This window comes from Linepithema humile, chromosome 5 (assembly GCF_040581485.1).
Source record: "Linepithema humile isolate Giens D197 chromosome 5, Lhum_UNIL_v1.0, whole genome shotgun sequence".
In the NCBI taxonomy this organism is placed as follows: Eukaryota; Metazoa; Arthropoda; class Insecta; order Hymenoptera; family Formicidae; genus Linepithema; species Linepithema humile.
In genome coordinates, this window is record NC_090132.1 from 28,953,367 (window position 1) to 28,975,606 (window position 22,240).

Here is a 22,240-nt window from a genome sequence, read left to right on the forward strand (position 1 = left end):
ATTTAATTTTGAAAAATTTATTTTTCAAAGCAAATATAAAGAAAGTCCTTAAAAGGCATATTTTTTACTGAATATCTGTATCTCGTATATCGAACGTAGTGTGAATCCGCCGTAAGTCGCCATATTGCGTGAAGTTGGACGTTTGAAGTTCGGAGCCCACGCGTTCTCTCTAGATATTCATATATTATGACAAATACCGGGGAGCTCGTGCGGCGTGAAATTGTTAAAGTGGGGGTAATCAAGGTGGACGAAGAATCTGAGGGAATCTGGCGGCAGTGCGTGGTACGTTGTCGTTACGGTTGGTTTCGAAGTCGCTTTCCCTTTTGCAGTGCTAATACAGTGTATGGTGCGGTGCGGTGTACGTCGAGTCGATGTGATTTGTCCGTACCGCGACTGAGAGAGTGCTGTTCGTCACGTTGTAAGTCGTTTGCAAGAGCACGAGAACAGTCTAGCGCTTCAGAGTTGTCACATAATACTTCCGAGATTAACTGCGTGCTATCGTCCCGTCTCGTTTTGCCTTGCAAACCCGATCGTCCTCTACGGCCCTCGCCGATCGCGAGGAAGGCGCATGCTACCCTAATCAACAGCGGACTTGTGCGTCTCGTGGAGAATGTTGGATCGCGACACGGCGATACACCTCGTCGCCGGAGGGTGAGTGTTATTTTCGACCAAGCGCGCGCGCTGCCCGGCTCCTGCGTCGCGGCCTTGGCTCGCTTTAGGGCCGTTCGGCCTCTCCTTTACGACGTACCCGAATTACGTGATCTCGATCGGTCCGAGTGCGACTAATAACCTTTTCGAGTCGTACGATGGAGATTGCTTTACGAGAAGGCCACTTAAATCAGAAAGATGATATCTATACGGAATATGTCGGATAATCTATCAATTTTCTTTGATTTAACTTTGCCTCAATGTAAATATTTGTAAACTGATACCTTTTTGGGGTCAATTCGGTTTGATTAACCGATTAAAGTAAAGAATATTTGAGAATCGTTTTCCAGATACGATGCAAACTGAAATTCTCTTCGTAATCAGTTGTTACAAAAAGGACAAGAATCCACCATTTTTGCGAAAATGAGTTCGTATCATCATATGATTCTTGTTTTTCAATATGTATCGTGTGTTCATGAAAAGGGTATCGCACTATTTTCACAAAAACATTTTCTAATTGAAAAGACATTTATATCTGCTCTTGTATAAAATAAAATTTATATTGAAATAATAATCTGGGTAGTGCAATTTGAAAATAGGAAAACAATTTTTCACGATTTTCTGAAAAGCATGACATATATTTGATAACGATACAATAAATTCAGAATTTGGGAATAGAAAAAATATTTGATATCAACATTGAAAACTTGTGACTCATCATAACCTCTCTCAATATTTTCGAAGAAATAAATTCCAAACTAATTAAATTATTTTAAATTAAGACATCCATGAATGATAATTGAATTTAATTGCCTTAATCGGGATCGTATGAATTATACACATCAAACGAATTTCTAGCTCTTCATCCATTCGAAATGTATTTGCATCGAAATAAATTTTCTAAAAATTTGAAAGATATAATCGAGGCAAAACACTCGGGATAGTTTTTCGTTTTCGTTATTGACGACAAAGTATAACGTAAACATGCATATCTATAAGTGTGATCAAGATAAATTGATCTTATCGCAAGGATATGTAATTTATAACGCATTACGCCTATAAACGCAACTCGTCTCGTTTTTGCACTTACAATGCTATGACAACGCGCGCTTCGCTTATTTTCGTGTACAGAGAAGTAAGGCGCAATAAAACAACTTGGATATGTGAACTGCAAATGTTTTGAATCTTATCTTCGTTACTATTACAGATAATAGCGCATTGAACGCATAGATAAATAGCCGTAGATCGTCATTAATTTGTGTGCATCGTCGTTCTTATCGAATAATTGAACTGAACTGGCATTGAGCACGCAAGTAGCTATGATGAAATGATCGGACAATTATTTTTAGCTCGATAAAGGATTTACGACATAATCGACAGTTCTCAATGCGGCTGTTCGTACATGTCATTTGTGAGGACAGTTTGACGCATCACGAAAGCAATCAGCTATTTTAAAGAGAATATTAAAAAAAGAACTGCGCTGAAAACTCTTGATCTTAGTGATTGCACAGTTTTATTCATAACAATTTTTTAACATTTTTGTTTCAAGTTGGCACGATTAATCGTACAATTTGTCATCTTTGTTATTTTTTAAAATGAATAATAATCACGATGATGCAGTGTGCACGATGATAAAGTGCATACATAAAAGAGATGTTTAAGATTGCGTCATATTCTAATAATTTTTAACTCATTCTTAGTGATTTTTCTCGTCGTTTAATGGAAAGGATCGGATTTTGCCGATTCGATCAACTACATTTGCTTACTTTGGTTATATAATATATCAACTATATGTAATTAATTAAATATAATATATTCAAGAAAAGAAACAAGCTATGTAATTTGAACGATGATGCTGAAGTCCTGTTTTGCCTACAATCTTCATTTATTCACTGATTCTTGATCATGATTTTGTTGCAATAAAATAAAAAAATTTCAGTTATAATTTTTGTTTAGAATTGTGCAATTTTAAAGGCTTGTAGTAATCTTGATTAATTTATTTCTTTTTTTATTTGTTGTATTAACAAGTAGGCAGAATAATAATGAGCAAAGTATAATAAGAATAAATAGTAAACGTAATAAATTTAATTGTTTTTAATTTATTAACTTCAATTCGTATCGCATTGTAGGTCTTAAAATATCGTAATATAGTAGTACAGATCCTCGTTTGTCATTGTTTACGTATTTAGTAAACAATAGAAGCGAGTGAATTGGCCTGGTACAACCGGCCTTACCAATGCCGAAACACAAGACTGTTATTTAGAAGACCGCGTGTCAGCTCGCACAGGGAAGGGAATTCGACGACGCAGTTATGCAGAATATGTCAACCGTCGTGTATTTGCATTCGTACCTGCCTGAATGCGAATATACACATACACACACATATACACAATTCATTTCTGCACAACATCTTGTCGTGTTTATACGGGGTGTCTAGAAAAACTTGACAATCCGCCATTAAATTTTTTATTAATGGATACTGACTTGGAATTTTTGAAGTTGTTTTTGAAATTATTTGTTCAATTATTCCTTTGCGAAAATATTCATGTATCTATAGATTTTTTTAATAACTGTCGTTTGCGTAGATAGGAGTCTTTTCATAGATTAAGCTTCAAGGATGCAAACGAGTAATAAAATCATACTCTTTTAATTAATTTTGAATATATTATTTTTGTAGATTTTGTATTTAAGATTATTAAAGATATTTAATTTTAAAGATTGAAAGTCGCAAAAATAATGTTTTTCTTTGAAATTTTTATGGAGAACCAATTAATTTCGTATTATCTCAGAAAACTACCCTTATTTTTCACGGCGGGGCACTTCGTATATAGAATAAGATAAGATCGTATGGAATCCATTTATTATCTAAGAAAACAATCAATAAGCAATGAAGCTTGTGAACTACTTTTTACAATCTTTAGGAGTCTATTCTTATTGTAGTACAAGGTTACATTTATTGATGCAATCTTATCCGATCGATATATCTTAAAAGATGCTTTCTTTAAATTGTAAAATTGATATTATGTTCAATAATTTTTTAACTTCTGCCACTAAATGTCTTGACAAATAAAATTGAAAAATTAGAATTTTTTAAATTAATTATAATCGAAGGAGAATAAAGTTTCGTTATCTTCTCGTATCTTTAAAATCTTATTCACTGAAAGCATCTATTTTTCATTTTGCATAATTCGGGAAATAAATAATTATTTATACCTTAATATGGAAATAACTACGGTGCAATAGCATCTCTTGGTTCAATCTCTGATACTTGTTACAAAATTGTAGTATAGACAGTATAGATATTATTAGAGTATTCTATATGTCGTTTGTCTTACGTCGGAATATCGATTTCACGGTATCGAATCTTACGTTTCCTCTCTTTTTATTCAAAAGTAGATCAATCAAAAGGTCAAGGAAGGTAAAACTTCTATATGTCACAAAGATAACATTTCTTGTTTGACGATTTTTCGAATACTACGCGTTTGAGAAAGAGAGAGAGAGAGAGAGAGAGAGAGAGAAATTTTGTCTTACAGCTTTATAAATCTACAAAACTTGGAATACTAGTAGAAATTATGTTAATAAGAAAATATATTAGCAAAGAAACTTTATTGACTAAATTAAACGGAATAAATCTTTGCTATTAAAATATATAGTTTTCAGGAAAAGAAAATAAGCTATTACGGATGTTAATTGAAACGAAATATTAATTTGCGGTTGTTGAGTAAAATAAATATTATAAAATAATAACCATCTCTGCTCGTTTTGCCCTTTATTTTTTTTGTGTTAAAAAAATATTAATTTGTCATATAGTAGATATATTTAGAAGATATATAGAAAATAATATTTGAAATGTCTCATGTGCGCCCATGCGTTAAAAATTTTTCACAAAATATTATTTTACTATGTATTGTTATATTGGGAATTATTATTTTAATTTACGGAAATATTGTGCAAAATTTTTAATCAATTACACTCCGGTTTATATCTCAAAATCTATTGTACCTCTGCAAGAATTAACACTACAATGTAAATGTGCTTCTTGGCGCGGAAAGATACATGAATTTATGATATGCGTGTGAATAGAACGTAAATTTGCGGCCATGGTTTCTTCGGAGTTGATAAAAGGTTCTGCATATGCTACGCAGTAGCGACTCTAAGGACAGATGAATTAGGCTAGTTAAAGAGCCTTGATGATGAATGACGTATTTTTTTTCTATACTTTGATACATAGCCTGCATGTAATATTTTTAGAAAACTTTAAACTTAATCGATGTGTAAAGCGTTTAAATAATTTTTCTTTCAGTTTTGCCATATATTTTTCGAGACTTTCATCCAACGAAAAATATGTGAAAGATTATTTTTCGTGATCTTTGAATCTTTGATGTCGAATATTTTCTTTCAAGTTAAAATTTTAGAAGTATCGCGAAAAAAGTATTTAAAAAATAAATTTTTGTTGTTCTCTCTAAAACTTAACATTTCTAATTTAATTTCTTATAATTTATTCATCGATATTTTTACTAAGAAAACACAATAAATTAATAATTTAATCATCTGTTATCAGTTTGTCAATCTCTGTTTTACAGATTTTATATAAATTGTTGAAGAACCTTAAAAAATCTTTCTGTAAATACGATCCTTGACAAATATAAACATGCGATAATGTGATAATGCGTTGCAACGAACGAATAACGAATGAACAACGATTCACTAACACTGTTAATTATTTTTACGGTTTGATGCAAAATAACTGTTATAAGTCTAATTGGAAAGAGTCACGAGATTGTATCGATGAAATTTTGCGCAATAATTCGCACCGAGTAAATATTGATATTCTTTTGTCGTTTAAATTACCGGCATTTTACGCGTTCTTGCCGTTATATTAATAATTTCTATTTCATTGTCTCCATGTCATCTCGCTGATATAATTTCTAGTAAGATAAGATAAGATGATAATCAGATTGCATTTTTGACGAGTTTGTTCTTTTCATAGATTTTTATCTGTAGATATTATAAATTGCAATCGTGATTGGGTTATAACTTGTTATAATGTTCACAATCACAAAATTTAATTTTTTATATATATTCATATATATTGATATAAAAATTGAAGTAAAAATATTTAACGCTAAAAACATTTTTTTTATTACATAATTTATTCTAATTTATAACAAACATTCCTTGAATCTTGTTAATAAATTGAAAATAATTCACACCGAATAACTATTGATATTCTTTTCTCGTTCCAATTATCACGCGTTCTCGCCGTTATGTTAACAATAATGTATCTCGCTGATATAATATTTCTAGTAAGATAAGATAAGATGGTAATCAGATCGCATGATAGCTTTCTACTATTTTACACACTATTACAGATAAAATAAAAAATACCTGAATATTTTATATCATATAGAACTTATAAATATACTTATTTATATAAATAAAAAAAATTCGTTGCTTACGGTGCAAATCAGTGCTCCCACTACAACTCTTTCTTTTATCTCGCGCAGAGTGGCTGGCACGGCAGGAGCAATAGTGACCTGCCCGCTTGAAGTAGTGAAAACTCGATTGCAGTCGTCGTCTTCTGGTTTTCATCCGCCACCAGTGAGCAAAGAATTCACATCCGGCCATCCCACATGCAAGGGCTCGCCAACACCCGAACAACGCAGAAGACTGTGCACCGGGTATCCCAGGTAAATTGAATTACCATACAAAAAAATATTTCAATTATATCGATCGTGTCTATAAAAATTTATATCGGGTATCAAGCTTGATCATGCGAGTAAATAACAGTCGATTGAGAGCGAGGGGGGGGGGGCGCAGTTTGAGAGAAAAAGTAAACATTTTCAAACGTAGATTTTCCTCTATTTCATTCAGGTATTCCAGCCACTTCGTAGCTCTCTCACATTTCGGTGTTTCCACCTCGCCTCCGCACTCCTCCCGACATGCGCCGGGTATTTATCAGTGCTTAAGATACATCATCAAGAATGAGGGAGCACGGGGATTGTTCAAAGGCCTTGGCCCGAATCTTATTGGCGTGGCACCCTCCAGGGCGATTTACTTCTGCGCGTACTCCAAGAGCAAAGTCGCATTCAATGCGATTCTACCCCCCGACACTCCGATCGTCCATGTCTTCTCCGCGTCTTGCGCTGGTAAGATTACGCTATTGTAATATTATTATCCCAAATATTCGAATAATTTATTCAAGCTTTCGTATTTGCCAAGTTTTCCGTTCTATATATATATATATATATATATATATATATATATATACAATCGGATTTAATAATAATTATTATTTTTAGACAATGTTTACGCTTCCTCCGCGTTCACATTGGTAAAGTAATATTTTATTATAATGTTTATTACACTTGAATATGCCAAGAAAAAAATTGATTTACGTAAATTTTAAAAAGTTGTGAACTATGTATTCTATTTTGTATAATTTCACGTGGCTTTAAATGTCGGGACACTGCGAGATCAGTAGTGAATCGATTCAGTATCAATTATTTCACTTCCCGATTCTCCTATTGCTGAACATCCCACTAGCTTTCAATGGACTCTCATTAGCGTTAGATTCTTAATGATATTCTATTCAATGGCTTTCATTGGCTCACTATAACTGTAATTTTCATTATCCTATGACATTTCCTGGCTGAAATCTCTCGTTCTATTGTTTATTTGCACACTACTTAATCTGCGTGCTGACCCATATTTTCTATCAAAGCAATACGAATTTGCGTCGATAGAATATATGCGAAAATTGATTTTCATCACTTTTATTTTATTTTTCTGACAAATTTTACTATTCGCGAATTTTTTTTATACCGTGATGGCTTGACAGAAACCATTGCTCTACAAAATATCGTGAAATGTAACGTTGCAAAATAAGTCGCACGTGCATTCACTAATAACAACAATTTTATAACGTAACATATCGCACAATATGTGACAATATTATCGTCCAAACAATAACTCACATGTACAACAATAATGTATATCATAAATTGATATACGCTAGACTGTTATTACATCGTAATCCTTACCAGGATATTGTGTGGTGGGCATTAATTTTCCCACGTTGCCTACCTGAAACAAGCTTGTGTCTTCGTCTGTGTGTGAAACGTCACACACTCTCTCTTTACACATTTAACTTAAAATTACAGTGTCGCGTGCTATAAATCTCGCTATATTATATCTTTCGCAGACTATTTTCCGTTAATTTGTTATACTATTATTTTATTTAACATATTATCTAATCATTTTTCATGCATTCGCGACACAATATAAGAAAATAAAACGATATAAAAGTTTATATTCCTAAAGTTCAATTTATGCAAACTTTTGTTTAAACAACAAACTATTTTTATATCTAATTAGATTCTTTCGAAAATTTATTAAAGAAAACAATCTAAAATTTATAAACAAAATATACGATTAAAAATTCTTGAAATACTTTTTGCTTCGGGTCTGAAATAAAGATAAAACTAAATTATATGCCATATTATATAAAATCTTATCTTTATTCGATTTTTACTTATTTAATTCCATCATGTTTTGCACGCTGTACAATCGCAACTCTTTACAATACAGGAATTTATACTTGTATAAAGCGCAATGATCTAATCTTGGACATAAATGAAACAAAAAAAGGAAAGGTCAGATTGATTAGAATAAGAGAAAGAAAACAAATTTACAAACAGATTCGAATGAATATATCGGATGTTGCGCTGTCAGCGCTTCTACGTCTTACGTTTCCTTTCGACAAATCCAATCACCGCGCTGATAGACGCGATTAACACTCGGCGGGGGGAGAAATAATCTCCGTGTCATTCACGCATTTATCTGTAATGAATTTATCGAAGTGCGGACGCCGCGTTGCGATTTCTGACGCATTCGAACTCCTCTGATGTCGATAAACTCCCGAGGGCACGCGGTACTCGCTGACATACACTATTCTTAATTCTTTCATTTATTATTCTTCTATTTCTCAAGATATTCAGTGATTATTGGAATACAATTTTGTTTTACTTTATGATAATCGTTAAAGTCGTTTTATTTAACAAGTCGATAACAATATGACGATCAATTTCTTTTTATAATTATTTAGAACTTTTGAAAAAGATTGCTAAGAACTAAATTCTAACTGCATTTATTTAACAAGATATCGATAAAATATCTATCAGTGATTTAAATTTTTCATAATAAAATACCTGAAATATCTAGTTTGAAAGTTAAGCGCTTTAAGAAAAATAACGAAAATCTCACTATTTAAACGCAAAAATCATAATCATAAGATTAATAAACTTTTGAGAAACCATTTGTGGAATAATTAATGTCGAGTGTTAAAGTATTATCATACGCAGATAAGTAAAATAAAATAATATTTCATGATAAATATGATTTTATCCATACGTATTTTTATAACATAATCAGAGCCGGAAGTATATTTGGAGCACGTGTAGGCTAAAATGTTTATTAACAGAATTAATTATTATTTACACGAATTTTTCTAATGTCCAATTATAAAATGATTAGTTCGACAATTATCTCGCGAGCTCGATATTCCATATTTTATTTGTATAACAATCACACAAAGTGTACAGTGAACACAATTTGAAAAAAAAAAAATGCCAAGCAAAAAGTTGTCGCATGGCTAATCGATTTAACTTGAGAAAAAAATGTCATTACACGTAGTATCTCTTTTTTTTCAAAATTTTTGCTCGAAATAATCACTTTCCGCGGAAACGGCGAAGAGCATAAACGTTTATTGCATAAACGGCAATGCATTTTACGATGAGCACTACGCATGCTTCTCTTTTTTTTCAGATTATAAATTGCTTCATGACATTATTTTGCACTTTCGGAATTTCTCGAAACGCACTTCTCTCGTTTGCTCGTGTAATACGCACAGCAACACCGCTTGTTCGAAGATGCTCGATACAGTGTGGTCAATAAGGCACTTGGCGAATGATAAGTTATATATACGGAATGCTGAACTTTGACCTCGAGAATGTAATATATTCTCTCTCATCATTGATCTATTCGCAGGGGAGCCATGCGGTTGGTGCGTGTGTTTCTTTTCCTTAATACGATTGTTTATCTTTTGCGCAAGTACAGACTGTCCAAGAAATTTCTTTCAATTATGAATTTTTTCATTCGGTCAGACTTGACTCTAATGAAAATTTGATCGCACGCTATTCTCCATCGCAACTTCTCGACTCTCGGCAATAAGTGAACGGTTATTATACAAGGGGTTTCAGAAAAGAATTGGATATATTCTTATATAATACAGGAGAGAGTAAAGTTTCTTTTATATAAATATTTCAAAAGCATAAAGATTAATGTTTAATTTAATTTAATTAATTAATTTTATTTTTTAAATTAATTAATGTTTTGTTTAATTTATAATAGTTAAAAAGAATGGATTTTTCAAATAATTTATGAAAGTCTTATACAATTTTTAAGTATGTTTAACGCAAAATCTATACGTATTTAAAAAAAAATTAAATTATTATTTGTACAATTTTTAGAAAAATCAAACTCGAATTGTGGTTATAAGATCGACTGATAGTTATTATAAGTCATTTTTATTTCTCAAAAATAAAAAAGAATCTAATTCTATTCTATTAAATTTTTGTGTGAAGTTATTGCAATAACTTAACAGCTTCGATATTCTCAAATTTTTGTATCCGCTTGTATTGCACCATGCATTGATCGACAATCATCGATATCGATTGTTTTCATTCTGTGAATAGAATCTAATTTCTGTAATAGCACAATTCATAGATCGTCGAGTTTCATTTATGTCGTCCACATCTCGTATTTGCGTGATACCATGCCTTTACTGTGACTAAGGCACTATTACGTGCACGTTTACTCACGTATATAAGGCATTACGTAAAATATCGTACGAGCATGTATTAAGATTAATGTTAACGGATTGGGTATTTATAATGACTTTTATCACGGTTTATTTATTGTTAATAGCTTGTAAAGATATCCGCAATTGCGTTGCATACTTTTCCAAATGTAAATTTAAACAAAAATAAAACCGAGTAAATTAGAGGCGTGTAGATATAATAACAAGCAATTTTTACAAACAGGCGATACAGTTCATTAAAATACTTAAATCTTTAGATGCACTTTTTTTGTTGCGAAGAACTTATGACGCATTTTGTTATAAAACAAATAATACAATTTTTATTCTGCACCTTTTATTGTTAATTTAAAAGACACAACCACTAACAATTTTATCCTTGGAATTTTTACATCCAGCTATGTCTGTTAAGCAAAACAATGATAATTCACATTTAACTATTTTTCTTGAATCTTTTTCCGCGATGTTTATAAACGTACTTCGATAAGACGTGTTGCGAGAATGACGCATTTCTGCTGACTTTTAATACATGGCGCATTTATTGGCGCCAAGGCGTTATTCGATCTGTTTATTCGCTTCCATCATCACTCACTATTCAGGGATTCACTATTCAGTGAATTTTGTAATCAGCGAATGTTTACATACACGACTAATGATACCATTTTCTCGTACATCACGTAATCGAAATCTACATAAACCAACGATCAAAATCGCTCGACTGCACAATTTACAATTTAAGTTCATTTATTCTTTATTTAGATTTTTTTAACAGCAATTTATTTCGAGGACACTACATATAACTTGTTGTCTTCGAATATTAATTACCTCAGAGTATTTTAAATGTGTAATAAATGTTTTTTTTTGTTCGTTTAAATTTGACTGAACAAATTTTTACGCAGTAAACATTACAGTCTATATAAGTCAGTGTGCCGAAAATGAACGTGTACGAATCTAGAATTGAAATACGATTAAAATGTGTGTTCGTGCGCCGAAGAATACGAGAGAGCAGCTGTATACGTTTATAAATGGAAGAGTTGAGTATAAAAATAACATATCGCAATTTGCAAGATTTATCGCAGAGATACTTCATATTTAAAATGAGCCGTAGAAAGTGTCTACTTATTTACACATACAGTCTTGGCTTGTTTTTCGGATTTAGGAACTCACGCCAGATGCGTTAGACTTTTTTCTCTCTCTCTTCCTCCTTTCTTCTCTCTCTCTCTCTCTTTTTCCCTTTTTTTCTCCCTCTCCCTTTTCCTCCTTTTCTCTCCCTTCTTCTTTCTGTCGCGCCGCTTCGCCGGCGAGCGAGAGAGTGCCTCTCCGACAGTGTATTTCTATTTTTAGCCGTCCTCACCGCGTAATTCAATGCTTGCCTTCCACACGTCTTGTGGCCGTACGGACGCAAGCGACAATAGCTCTATCGTCGGAGAATCGCCCGCCGCGCCGACCGCAACGGTGCAACCGGAATTACATCACAAATGAAGATAGTGCAGCATACTAGTAATAAAATACCTTTCGTATATGTTTCTCCAGCGCGTCTTTCGCAAGCGATTGTAAACAACGCCGTTTTACGCGCAATTACATATTCCGAAGTTTCAGATGATTTTTTCTCAGTGTATCATTATTCTTTTCGAAGATCCAAATATTGTGGTTTCCAAAAATTCAAATTGACTCCAAAGAATTCATTCTATTTCATCGAGAATCGAATTTGTTTTTAGATACCTGCGGACTACAGGTGCTTTATTATCTTCCAGACTTGTCTATTTGCATTAAATATATTGTAGTTACAAGCTGTCTTCTAAAATCAATTGTAACTAATTTTAATAAATTCTAACTTTTTTCTTAAATATCTATACATGATACATCATTCTTTTTTTGGAATGAGAGAATTTTCAAAGCAGCACCATTGTTTTCGAATGTATCATTTGAAAATAAAATCTAGTAATCGAAAAGACAGCTCGTGCTGCAGTTTATTTTTTTTTCGAACATTGTGTCACTTTTTATCAAAACATCTCGTACATTTTCGAATGCTTTATATTGAACTTATTTTTACACGAAGCATAACAACGGGAACGCAGAATGATCGTATTTGTTTTTATATATGTGGATAAAATAGCAGTCAGTTTTTCAGATCGAAAGAATTGCCTTTAAGTTTTTCTCCAACATTCGCTTCCAAACAATTTGTCGAATTCCTTCGGAAATTTACATATATTAGACTGCGTAGTAAAAATGGTAAAACTGGTCTTCTATGTTCTCCCAGTGTATTCTTTAGACCGGTTTTCTAGTTGAATCTTGAGTTCCGCATCGAACTCAAGTAGCGTGAAAGGTAAATAAAACGTAAACAAATCATCGCGCACGCAATGATAGCAGATTATACGAACGCGAAGTATTTTTAGTTACGTAACTCTCTCTCATGCATTGCCACATGTCCTCGGCGATGCACACTGTGACACAAATAGTGCGATGCCCTGGCGATCTTTCGCAAAACTGGGTCAATGTGAATAGTAAACCTTTCATGCAGGCTCCTCAAATATAAACAATAATAGTTTACATATAATAAATTTAAATCGCGCTTTTAAGCTATGATTAAAGGGGAGGGGGGGAATATTAGATAAAAATAAATCTTTACTTTTTTATAATTTGTTTATTTGAACTGTTTAAAATATTCTACATGTGCATAGAATATACATATAAATTCCCAATACTGTTTTAGAATTATCGAGCTTATTTTTGGTTACATTATTAATTTTTAATATGTAGGAGAAAAATTAAAATTGGCAATATGGACTTGTATTTTGTTTGATGGTTAAGAATTTAAATTTTTGGGATACACGTAAAAAAGATCTAGAATATTATTTGTATTTCGAAGAAATAAATTTATTAGAGCTAATCCCGACAGCGAAATATTTGTCGAATAGAACTATTTGAGATAACTTCTAATCGGATTAACTATGCGTAGGAAAAATAAGGCATAGCGATCCATTTACGATACACCGTGGCGGATTCAATAAACGGTCGTTCACTTTTACAGGTTTCACCGCGTGTACATTGACAAATCCGATTTGGTTCGTAAAAACCAGACTACAGCTGGACCACCGATCGCAAAAAGTCACAGCGATAGAATGCATGCGGAGGATATATCAACAATCGGTAAGACAAGATGGATTTTATTCCTAATCGCGACTTATAATCTAAAATATTCGACGAGACATGCGTCGTATAAACTGGAATATTTCATGTAACTTATATTTGCGCCTTTTTCAATCCTTAAATCTATGCCGATCTCTATACGATCTAAATCTGTTGAAATTCAAACGCAAGTTTTATTGCATGAAAAAAAATGCTGTATAGATCTATCCATTTGTATCAAATCAAAATGCAATCACTTTCAAACGTGCTCCCAAGTTTGCCCTCTATATGGAGATCGCATTTGCTGAAGTCAAACGATTGTGTAAATGTGGGATATAGATCGCGCTTTTTTCCCATAACCGTTCCGCCGGGATCGAAGTGACAATTACTCTCCTCGTTCCGGATTGGAACGGATAATTTCAGTGCACTAAAAAATAAAAATAGCACGAGACGTGTCTTTTACGGAAATAGCTGTATTTAAATATAAAAAAAAATTGACGCCAATAAAAAGTTAATAAAGTACTACGCCTGCTAAGTGTTGACTAGACAGAAATCATGCGATAATTGATCAGAATGTACTTATATCTTTGTGTGAGATAAAAATTCTAAATATATCTCCAATGACACGTTTTAAAAAAAGTATTAAAAGCTATAGAAATATTACGAAATAAAATGTATATTGATTTTTTACAAAAGTTTACATTTAACGTGGGGATAAACCTGCCATTATTTTGGACTTTCTTCGAAGCCAGTAATTGTCTTACTACTGTTTTCCTGCTTTCGCGAAAGCTCGGGTTCGTACTGGCAACTTTTCAAAACCGTTTATCGATCAGATTCATCAGCGTTGCTAGGTTGAAATTACGTTGCGCTGCTTGACGAAATAATTACATGTGTCGCGGAAACGAATCGGAAGAATCTAAAACGGCTACGGGAGTCCACGAAATTAACAGTGATTTTGCAAGTGCATCAATAAATATTTAGTGAACGCTAAGTTGCAGCCAAGATTATTTTCTCGGGTGGCGTGACGTATACATATAACATATTTGTTGGAGCGAAGCAGCTTCGGATATAGAACTGATGCAATCATCCTTCAATATCTCAGATGGAAGTATCGAAGATTCCTTCGAATCGAAGAAATTGAGCAGCCCAGAAGTTTGCGAGATGCGCTTTGAACTTTTGTTACGTGACTTAGTTTTTTGAATGTTTTCTGAATGATTTAAATCTTAATCTTAAAGTAGATAGATCTTGACATTTCTTAATTTATTTACTTCAACACAAGAAATTAGTAGTTGATTGTTAGAAAATAAGTTTCTATATATGACGGTTGTAAAGGAGAAGCTATATTTAATAAATATTTAAAGATTAAAACGCATATAAAAATAATATACGATAATATAAGAATATATTTGCTATTTCTTTAAGAAAATAGACAAAAGATAGAAAATTTTATCGACACGAGACATGTATTTCTAATATAAAGACAAATTGTTTGCTTGTCATTGTCTTGTCTTGCGGACGCGTGTCAAATGAAGATTATTTATTTGAAAAGCTCATCTACATGATATATACGTATTATGTACCGAGATTGCACTCGACACGTCGGATTCTGGCCAACTTTAAAATCGGCACCGTGATCTACGAATAGTACATCTCGGTAAAAATACCTTGGAAAATACGGTGCTATGTTGAGCAACATCTTACGTAGCAAACAGATCTTTGCATTTCGTACCTTATTTCATCATCCTGTAAATCATTGCGCGTCTACTGCGCGCGCAAAAATTGGATTGGAACACAAATCGATCTAAGAGCGGGAAAAAAAATATTTTTGCGTGAATAACTTTACAAATATGATGTAATTACAAATATAGGAATGGCGATTAATGGAAACGATTAATAGTGTAACTGTTAATGAATATTATATACACAGAACAATAAAATAAAAAGTAACATCGGAATATAAAAATCGATGCGAATTAAAAAATTGCAGCGGCGCAAAAATAAATAATCCATACATTTATTTGCAATTTGCTACTCTAAATAGGACGTTAATAAGAGGATAATTATCTGATTATTAATTGATGTTTCTACTATCACCGAAATATCATTTTATCTTACAGGCTCATGATTTGCGATACCGATATCCATCTGTTATCGATGATATACCACCTTTGCATTGCTCGCACGAACATCCCAAATGTTTTCAGCTCTCTTATCACAGATATGAGCACTCGATTTAATGCTGTCCTTAACCGAGCATGCAGATGTCACATGTTTTCTCCTTCAGACTAAATTTCATTCTGGTTTACATATATCGCCGATAAAAAAATATCATACCGCTATTATTCCATCGTTCAAAGACCATGTGTCGAAATTGCGTACTGCAATATTATTAATAATGTTAATTTACATATCGCGCGCCAACGCAGTTCTTGTACAATTGTGTCACGTTTACATGATAATTTTCATTGATTATTAATATCAAATTGACTGTTCTACAAGCTCATTTAATTATTCAGTAAATTAAATTTCTCGTTTTCCACTTCGTATTTGTCTTAAGTCATATGATTTTATAATTGATAAATTATTACACAATTTATGTATAAAGCTTCTATTTGATGAGCCACAAATGTCGAATGTCAACATGAAAACAAATTAGATTCATATTTATACGTATTCTAATTAATCTTTTGTTCTTATTTTTGTTTTAGGGTATCCTGGGATTCTACAAAGGTATCGTCGCATCCTACATAGGCATAAGTGAGACTGTGATACACTTTGTGATATACGAAGCGGTGAAGGCATGGCTAGCCACACACAGATCACGAGCTTCGAGGACGGATGACAGGAAGACGTTCCGCGACTTCATCGAGTTCATGGCGGCAGGCTCGTTCTCGAAAACGATAGCGTCAACCATTGCCTATCCTCATGGTATGTGTATATAAAAATATTATTTAACGTAATCTCATGATATCACTATTCCAACTCGCATTTATCCATATCTTTCCAGTGAATTTTTATTAAAATTTTATTAAAAATGATATCGCTCCAATTGATTTTATTAAATTAGAACATAACCAAATGTTATAAGATTCTAAGACATAAAAATGAATAAAATATACATTTTAACATTCTAGATCACTCCTTGTTTTCAAAATTTTCAAGTTCCATTCCGTTGCTTCTCTCTACGTGCCAATAAAACACATTTTAGAATCTACTTTATTTCTTGTCGAAGTGGCTGGATTTCATTTATGCTTGCTATGGCAGAATAATAGGTTGGCGGTTTCGTATTTTGATTTCACGAAAGGATAATGTGTATTTCTTTTGCTACTGTTTTATGAGAAAAAGAACTCCAAGTTGGTCTAGAAATAACGCAAATTATTTGCAATGCGTGCCAGGCGCCTGTTATTGCGCGTTACATTCTATCTACGAATGGTCGTAGCGTTTCTGCTGTTTGAGTAAATAACGCCCATCCGTGTTGCCATCGCAGCAGTCGCATTTCGAAATCATTTTGCAAATCAGCAGTATTGTGCATAAATTGCGTGCGATTTCCAGTAGAACATTCGTAAATAACACGAGAAAAGCTACTTTTATTTAGACAAGATTGTTGTCACATCATTCTCGAGCGATTTGCGAATCGTCACGACGATAGGAAATCAATTTCACGATTGTACATCCTGAGTGCATTTTTATTATTTTTATTTACCTATCAATAAAATTGTTGCTTGCGCATGAAACTCTTACAATTATAAGTATAACAGCAATAGAATCTTTTATGTAAGAAATTACTGATTGAAATTTTAGTCCTCAAAAACTGAAGAGTTACATGAAATTTACTAATTCGAAATTAAGATCTTGATTGAAATTAACAAACAGGCGTTTGCGCATCCGAACAGAAGCGTATTGGAATAATTTTCCGCAAATCTCGATCGATAAATAGTCTCCAGTCGACTTTTCACTGATTTGATCTCTGATAACAATTTCGAGGCTCATTGCCAGACACAGAATGTGCAATATAGGATGAAAATAATCCGTCTTTATCTTCTTCAGAGGTCGCGAGGACCCGATTGCGGGAGGAGGGCTCCAAGTATCGCACGTTCTGGCAAACTCTAAACACCGTGTGCGCGGAAGAAGGTGTAAAAGGTGTTTATCGCGGCCTCGGCACTCAGCTGATTCGACAGATTCCGAACACCGCCATCATAATGGCAACGTACGAGGCGTGCGTGTACGTGCTGACACGACATTTTCGACCGGTCGCGGTGACAACGTCCAGCACCGACGTGACATCGGAATTCTACAGCGACGCCAAAGCGAAGAGAGAGCTGGCCTAGGGTCTGCTTTCGGCCCCGGAGTAAGGGCCGCCCCGCTGAACACTTTTCCTGCTTCCAGTAGGTGAACACGCGCGTCGTACTCGGGACACCGTCCTAAGATCTAATCGCACGTCTAGGCGCGTCGAGAGCAGCTCGATCGACACCGGAAACTCGCGCTCGATGCCCTAATCGTCGCTCCAGTGGTAGCCAAAAAGGTACCAGCGTATCGATCGCATTGTGCTCTAAAAGTGTAGCAAAAAGTAGTCCTTCCTCCTGTCAGGTAGCTTGCACCCGGACATGGACTCTATGCATCTAGCAGAGAGAGAGAGAGAGAGAGAGGAGGAAGGAGAGAAAAAAGAAATTATGAGAGAGCAGATGTTAAGTGTTGGATATACGGAAGCTGAGACTTCGCTTCTCGCGAAAACGCAGACATGCCAGGAAAAAAAAGACCGTTGTGTACGTTGTGTTTATCGAGCTAAAATTATTCTTTGCTCCAAAAATAAAATCTTTAGTTCAGAACGCGTGTAAAGGTTGCTACAAATATAATAGTCACTGTGAATTTTAGGTTTTTGACAGATTTTGCTTTCGGTGCTACTTCACGATTTGCAGTTTCTTTTCTTTTCTTTACATGGTATGTATTGTTTTCACCTGTTTATTTACCCAGAAAAACATTGAAAAAGAGAATGCAAAATTGCAGATTTGCTCACAAGATGGATTTTCATTTGTTACTATATTCAATGCTCGACGCAGTGGTAGAGTAGCGGAGTAGCAATTTCTGATTTTGTGATTTCCATCGGACGTTTAAGATTTTCAAATTACCTCAAAATGTGATTATTATGTTTTTGTTAGGAATCGATTAGTTTAATTAGTTTTGGTCATAGATTTCGACACTTTAGGACCTTAAGTAAAGTCCGTATTGAGCGTTCGTAAAATTGTGATATAAGTATTTCGATATTGAATTTTATGAAAGATTTAATTTTTTTCTATATTTGTCACTTAATTCTTAAGCAATGTTACATCAAGAATTTGTATATTAATATCTGTAAAAATTATTCTATTTTTTATTTTAATAGCACACGCGAGAAATGTTACCAAAAATATTTACGTACATTTCAAAATTATTTGAAACATGATGTATATATATTTAACTTGCCATGATTACATTGATAATAAATCGATGATTATATCTAAAAGGTGAACAAAAATTTTCCAGATGCTGAGAATGTTATTATAATAATCTATACTTTTATAATTTCTCCAGTCTGTTCATGTATATTATATATATATCGATCTTTTATATAAAATTATATATATATATCCTGTTACACACGCAAAGTTTTTCTATAGATTCAATCTCATTTTACTTATGGCGACAATTTTGTTCGATCTGTATTCTTCACATATTTCTCTTCACATAACTTCAATAACCGACTTGGTCAGATTTTTGATTTTGCAACTTCTCTCAAGACGCAATTAGTCCTAAACCGATGTATATTTTATATAACTTGCTCTTAGACGAAAGCAGCAATGTTAATGTTAGAATAGCTCTCAGAGGACTAGGACTAGGTCAGAGGACGTGTGTTAGGCTGTTCTGATAATTTTCCTTTTATGTAGAAAGATGTTGCGACATCGTGTACATATCGAGACTGTAGCTGTAAATCTACAAGCGTTCGTAATTAAATTAATTAGCCGTATATAACATCGCATGCTGTACCTTCTTCAGCAAGAGAGCTGAAAAAGTATTATGAGAACATCACCGCATTGATATACTTAGCGTATGTCTCGTATAGATCTGTTATTGGACACGTGAGATATAGTTTACAATCGTCATTGTTTATTTCTTGAAGCATATGTGGCTAGTTTTAAGGAAAGATACTAAAAAAAAGATGTTTTTTTTTCTTTTGTGTTTCTGTATCGCCATTTCTAAGACCGGAAAGCATGATCCTACTTGTCGCTCATCCGAGTGTGGATAGTTCGATGAATGAAAATTATACTAAAATTGATTTTTAATCGCATCAATCCAAATAATTTTTTTGTTTAATTGAATAAAAAAATTATTTTGATTCAATTGATAAATTAGAAGCCAACTTCTGTATAATTTTAACCTATCAAACTATCCAGCCATAAGCAGAATTATTCTCTGGTCCAGACAGGAGATCACTGCATGAAAGTGATGACGATTTTTCGACCTTTCTTGCAAAAATATTGTAAAAATTATTTAAAATAATATACAGCAATCAAAATATCAATAATCAAAATTTTTCTAAGTTTATCTAGTTTTATGTAATTTTGGTTTTTTTCGATTGAAGCACAATAAAAAATTATAATTTTAATTTAAAATGTTTAATTAGTTAATGATAATACTGTTATATTTTAAATACGTGCCATTTCATTGTTTGTACATTGATATATTTTTTTATACTTAGTGCAAGGAGGACTTTTTTATCAATTATCAACATATATGTTTCTGTTTTTGCATAATGATTATATAATTCTCTAATATGAATGTAATATTGTAACATTTTATGTTAAAGTGTTTGAGAGTTAAACTTGACATATTCGATATGTTTCGCACTTCTCGCACACGTTTTATAGTTTAAAAACTTATATTGTATATTTATGTATCGTTTTCTTTAAAACCAGTCACATATTTATGCTTGTACTTGATTAGTCGACTTTTCGGTTTCGATCAAAAGAGCCGAGAATATCATTAAAACTACAGCTAGCTACTAGCGTATTACAACTACAAGCGTAGATTTTACTGGTTATCTAAAATCTTTCCCTATACTGTACGTAAAGAAACTGTGATTTTATTTTATCCATTAGCAGTGGAGCTTGGTGCTTAGCAATTAAGCAATGCGAGAAGTTACACGATATTATATAGGATTTATATACGAGCACTTCGTTCTATAACTCGCATAAATATAAGATTGAGAGATAATAAAGAGAAAGTAAATACATTATAAAGCATTATAATATTATAATTATATAATACATTATAAAACATATTTACCCGATTTTGTTTATCTTTTACTTAATTTCAGGTAAATTTGAAAAAATATATTATTTTATCGTTGACAATTAACGTTAAAGCATAAAAAATAATGAACAAATTGCCTCGTTCACTTTTCTCAAACATCAATGCACCAATGCTAATTTATCTACAAGAAAGTATGCGACTTCTAGAACACCGTATATGATCGATATATTAATTGTTAACATCTTGTTAAGAAATCATTACGGTACTGTTGTCAATTGTAAATGTATGCCCAAGAAATGCGGATTCTAAGTGCCAGGCTGTTATTAAACGTGTATAGTCATTGCGTAAGGATAGCGTGCATCCTGTAAAGGATTGAGAACGTATGAAAATTGGATGCCGGATTGTAAAGCGTGTACAGATTAGATAAAGAGTCATTATTGGAATAAGTGATGAATTTTTCTAACAAAGTCAGATAGGGAGAAAAAAAATACAAAGAGAATGAGAAAGAATCGGAGAATGTTTCATGTATTCACGAGAAGCGAGCGTTTCGTTAAAGAAGACTGATGTTGTACAATTATTTAGCATAGCGTGAGAAGATTAATGCATATATGAGTATATACAGGGTTCTGTATAATTATGGTGGCACTTTAATTATAAATGATGAGTTCCTAAAAATTTATATATAAAATGTTAAGCTTGTTAGTTTTTTTAAATGTACTTGCTATTCATATTCTAATAGATTGAACGAATTTAATAATCTAGGAAGATAATAAGATTATTCAAGTTTATCTAATTTTAACAAAGAGGAGAATATTGTTGATTTTCTGGGAAATAAAGTTTCATATGAAAAAATTTATTTTTTATTTTAGTACAACGTTTGATACAATTTCACAATATGACAATTTTATTAACATATCCGATTGTACCATCAATTATGAAACACCCTGTATATTATCTTGCGATACTCTGTAAGAAAGCTGTATGGATAAATAAAATTTATGTGTATATAAACATCTCAATAAAAAGTAAAATATATAATGTTACTTGTCATTAGTTTGCTATGATTTATCTAACAAGTTTTTGTTGTAAAAAATAACAAGCAATGAGTAATGAGTGCAAAACTTATTTAGTTTGTAGCACTTTCTTCTCGTTTCTAACTTATAATAGATATACTTTAATAATTATAAAGTTAATTCAGTTTCTTATAAATTATCGTTGTGTATAAAATAAGACATAATGAAAAATTCTTACAAAAATAAAAAAAAAATGTACCTTACCGCTAAACTGACATAATATTAA

The 22,240-nt window shown here is 32.7% G+C and overlaps 1 protein-coding gene across 1 annotated transcript; it reads left to right on the forward strand.

Annotated features, from left to right (window-relative positions):
* The first annotated feature begins 157 nt into the window (after positions 1-157).
* Rim2 (replication in mitochondria 2) lies at positions 158-21,984 on the forward strand. The gene is made up of 6 exons (XM_012377227.2): positions 158-651; positions 6,156-6,338; positions 6,523-6,797; positions 13,557-13,675; positions 16,363-16,582; positions 17,702-21,984. Exons 1-6 carry the CDS (start codon positions 611-613, stop codon positions 17,980-17,982), a joined length of 1,119 nt encoding a protein of 372 aa, XP_012232650.1. The 5' UTR covers positions 158-610; the 3' UTR covers positions 17,983-21,984.
* Positions 21,985-22,240: the final 256 nt, after the last annotated feature.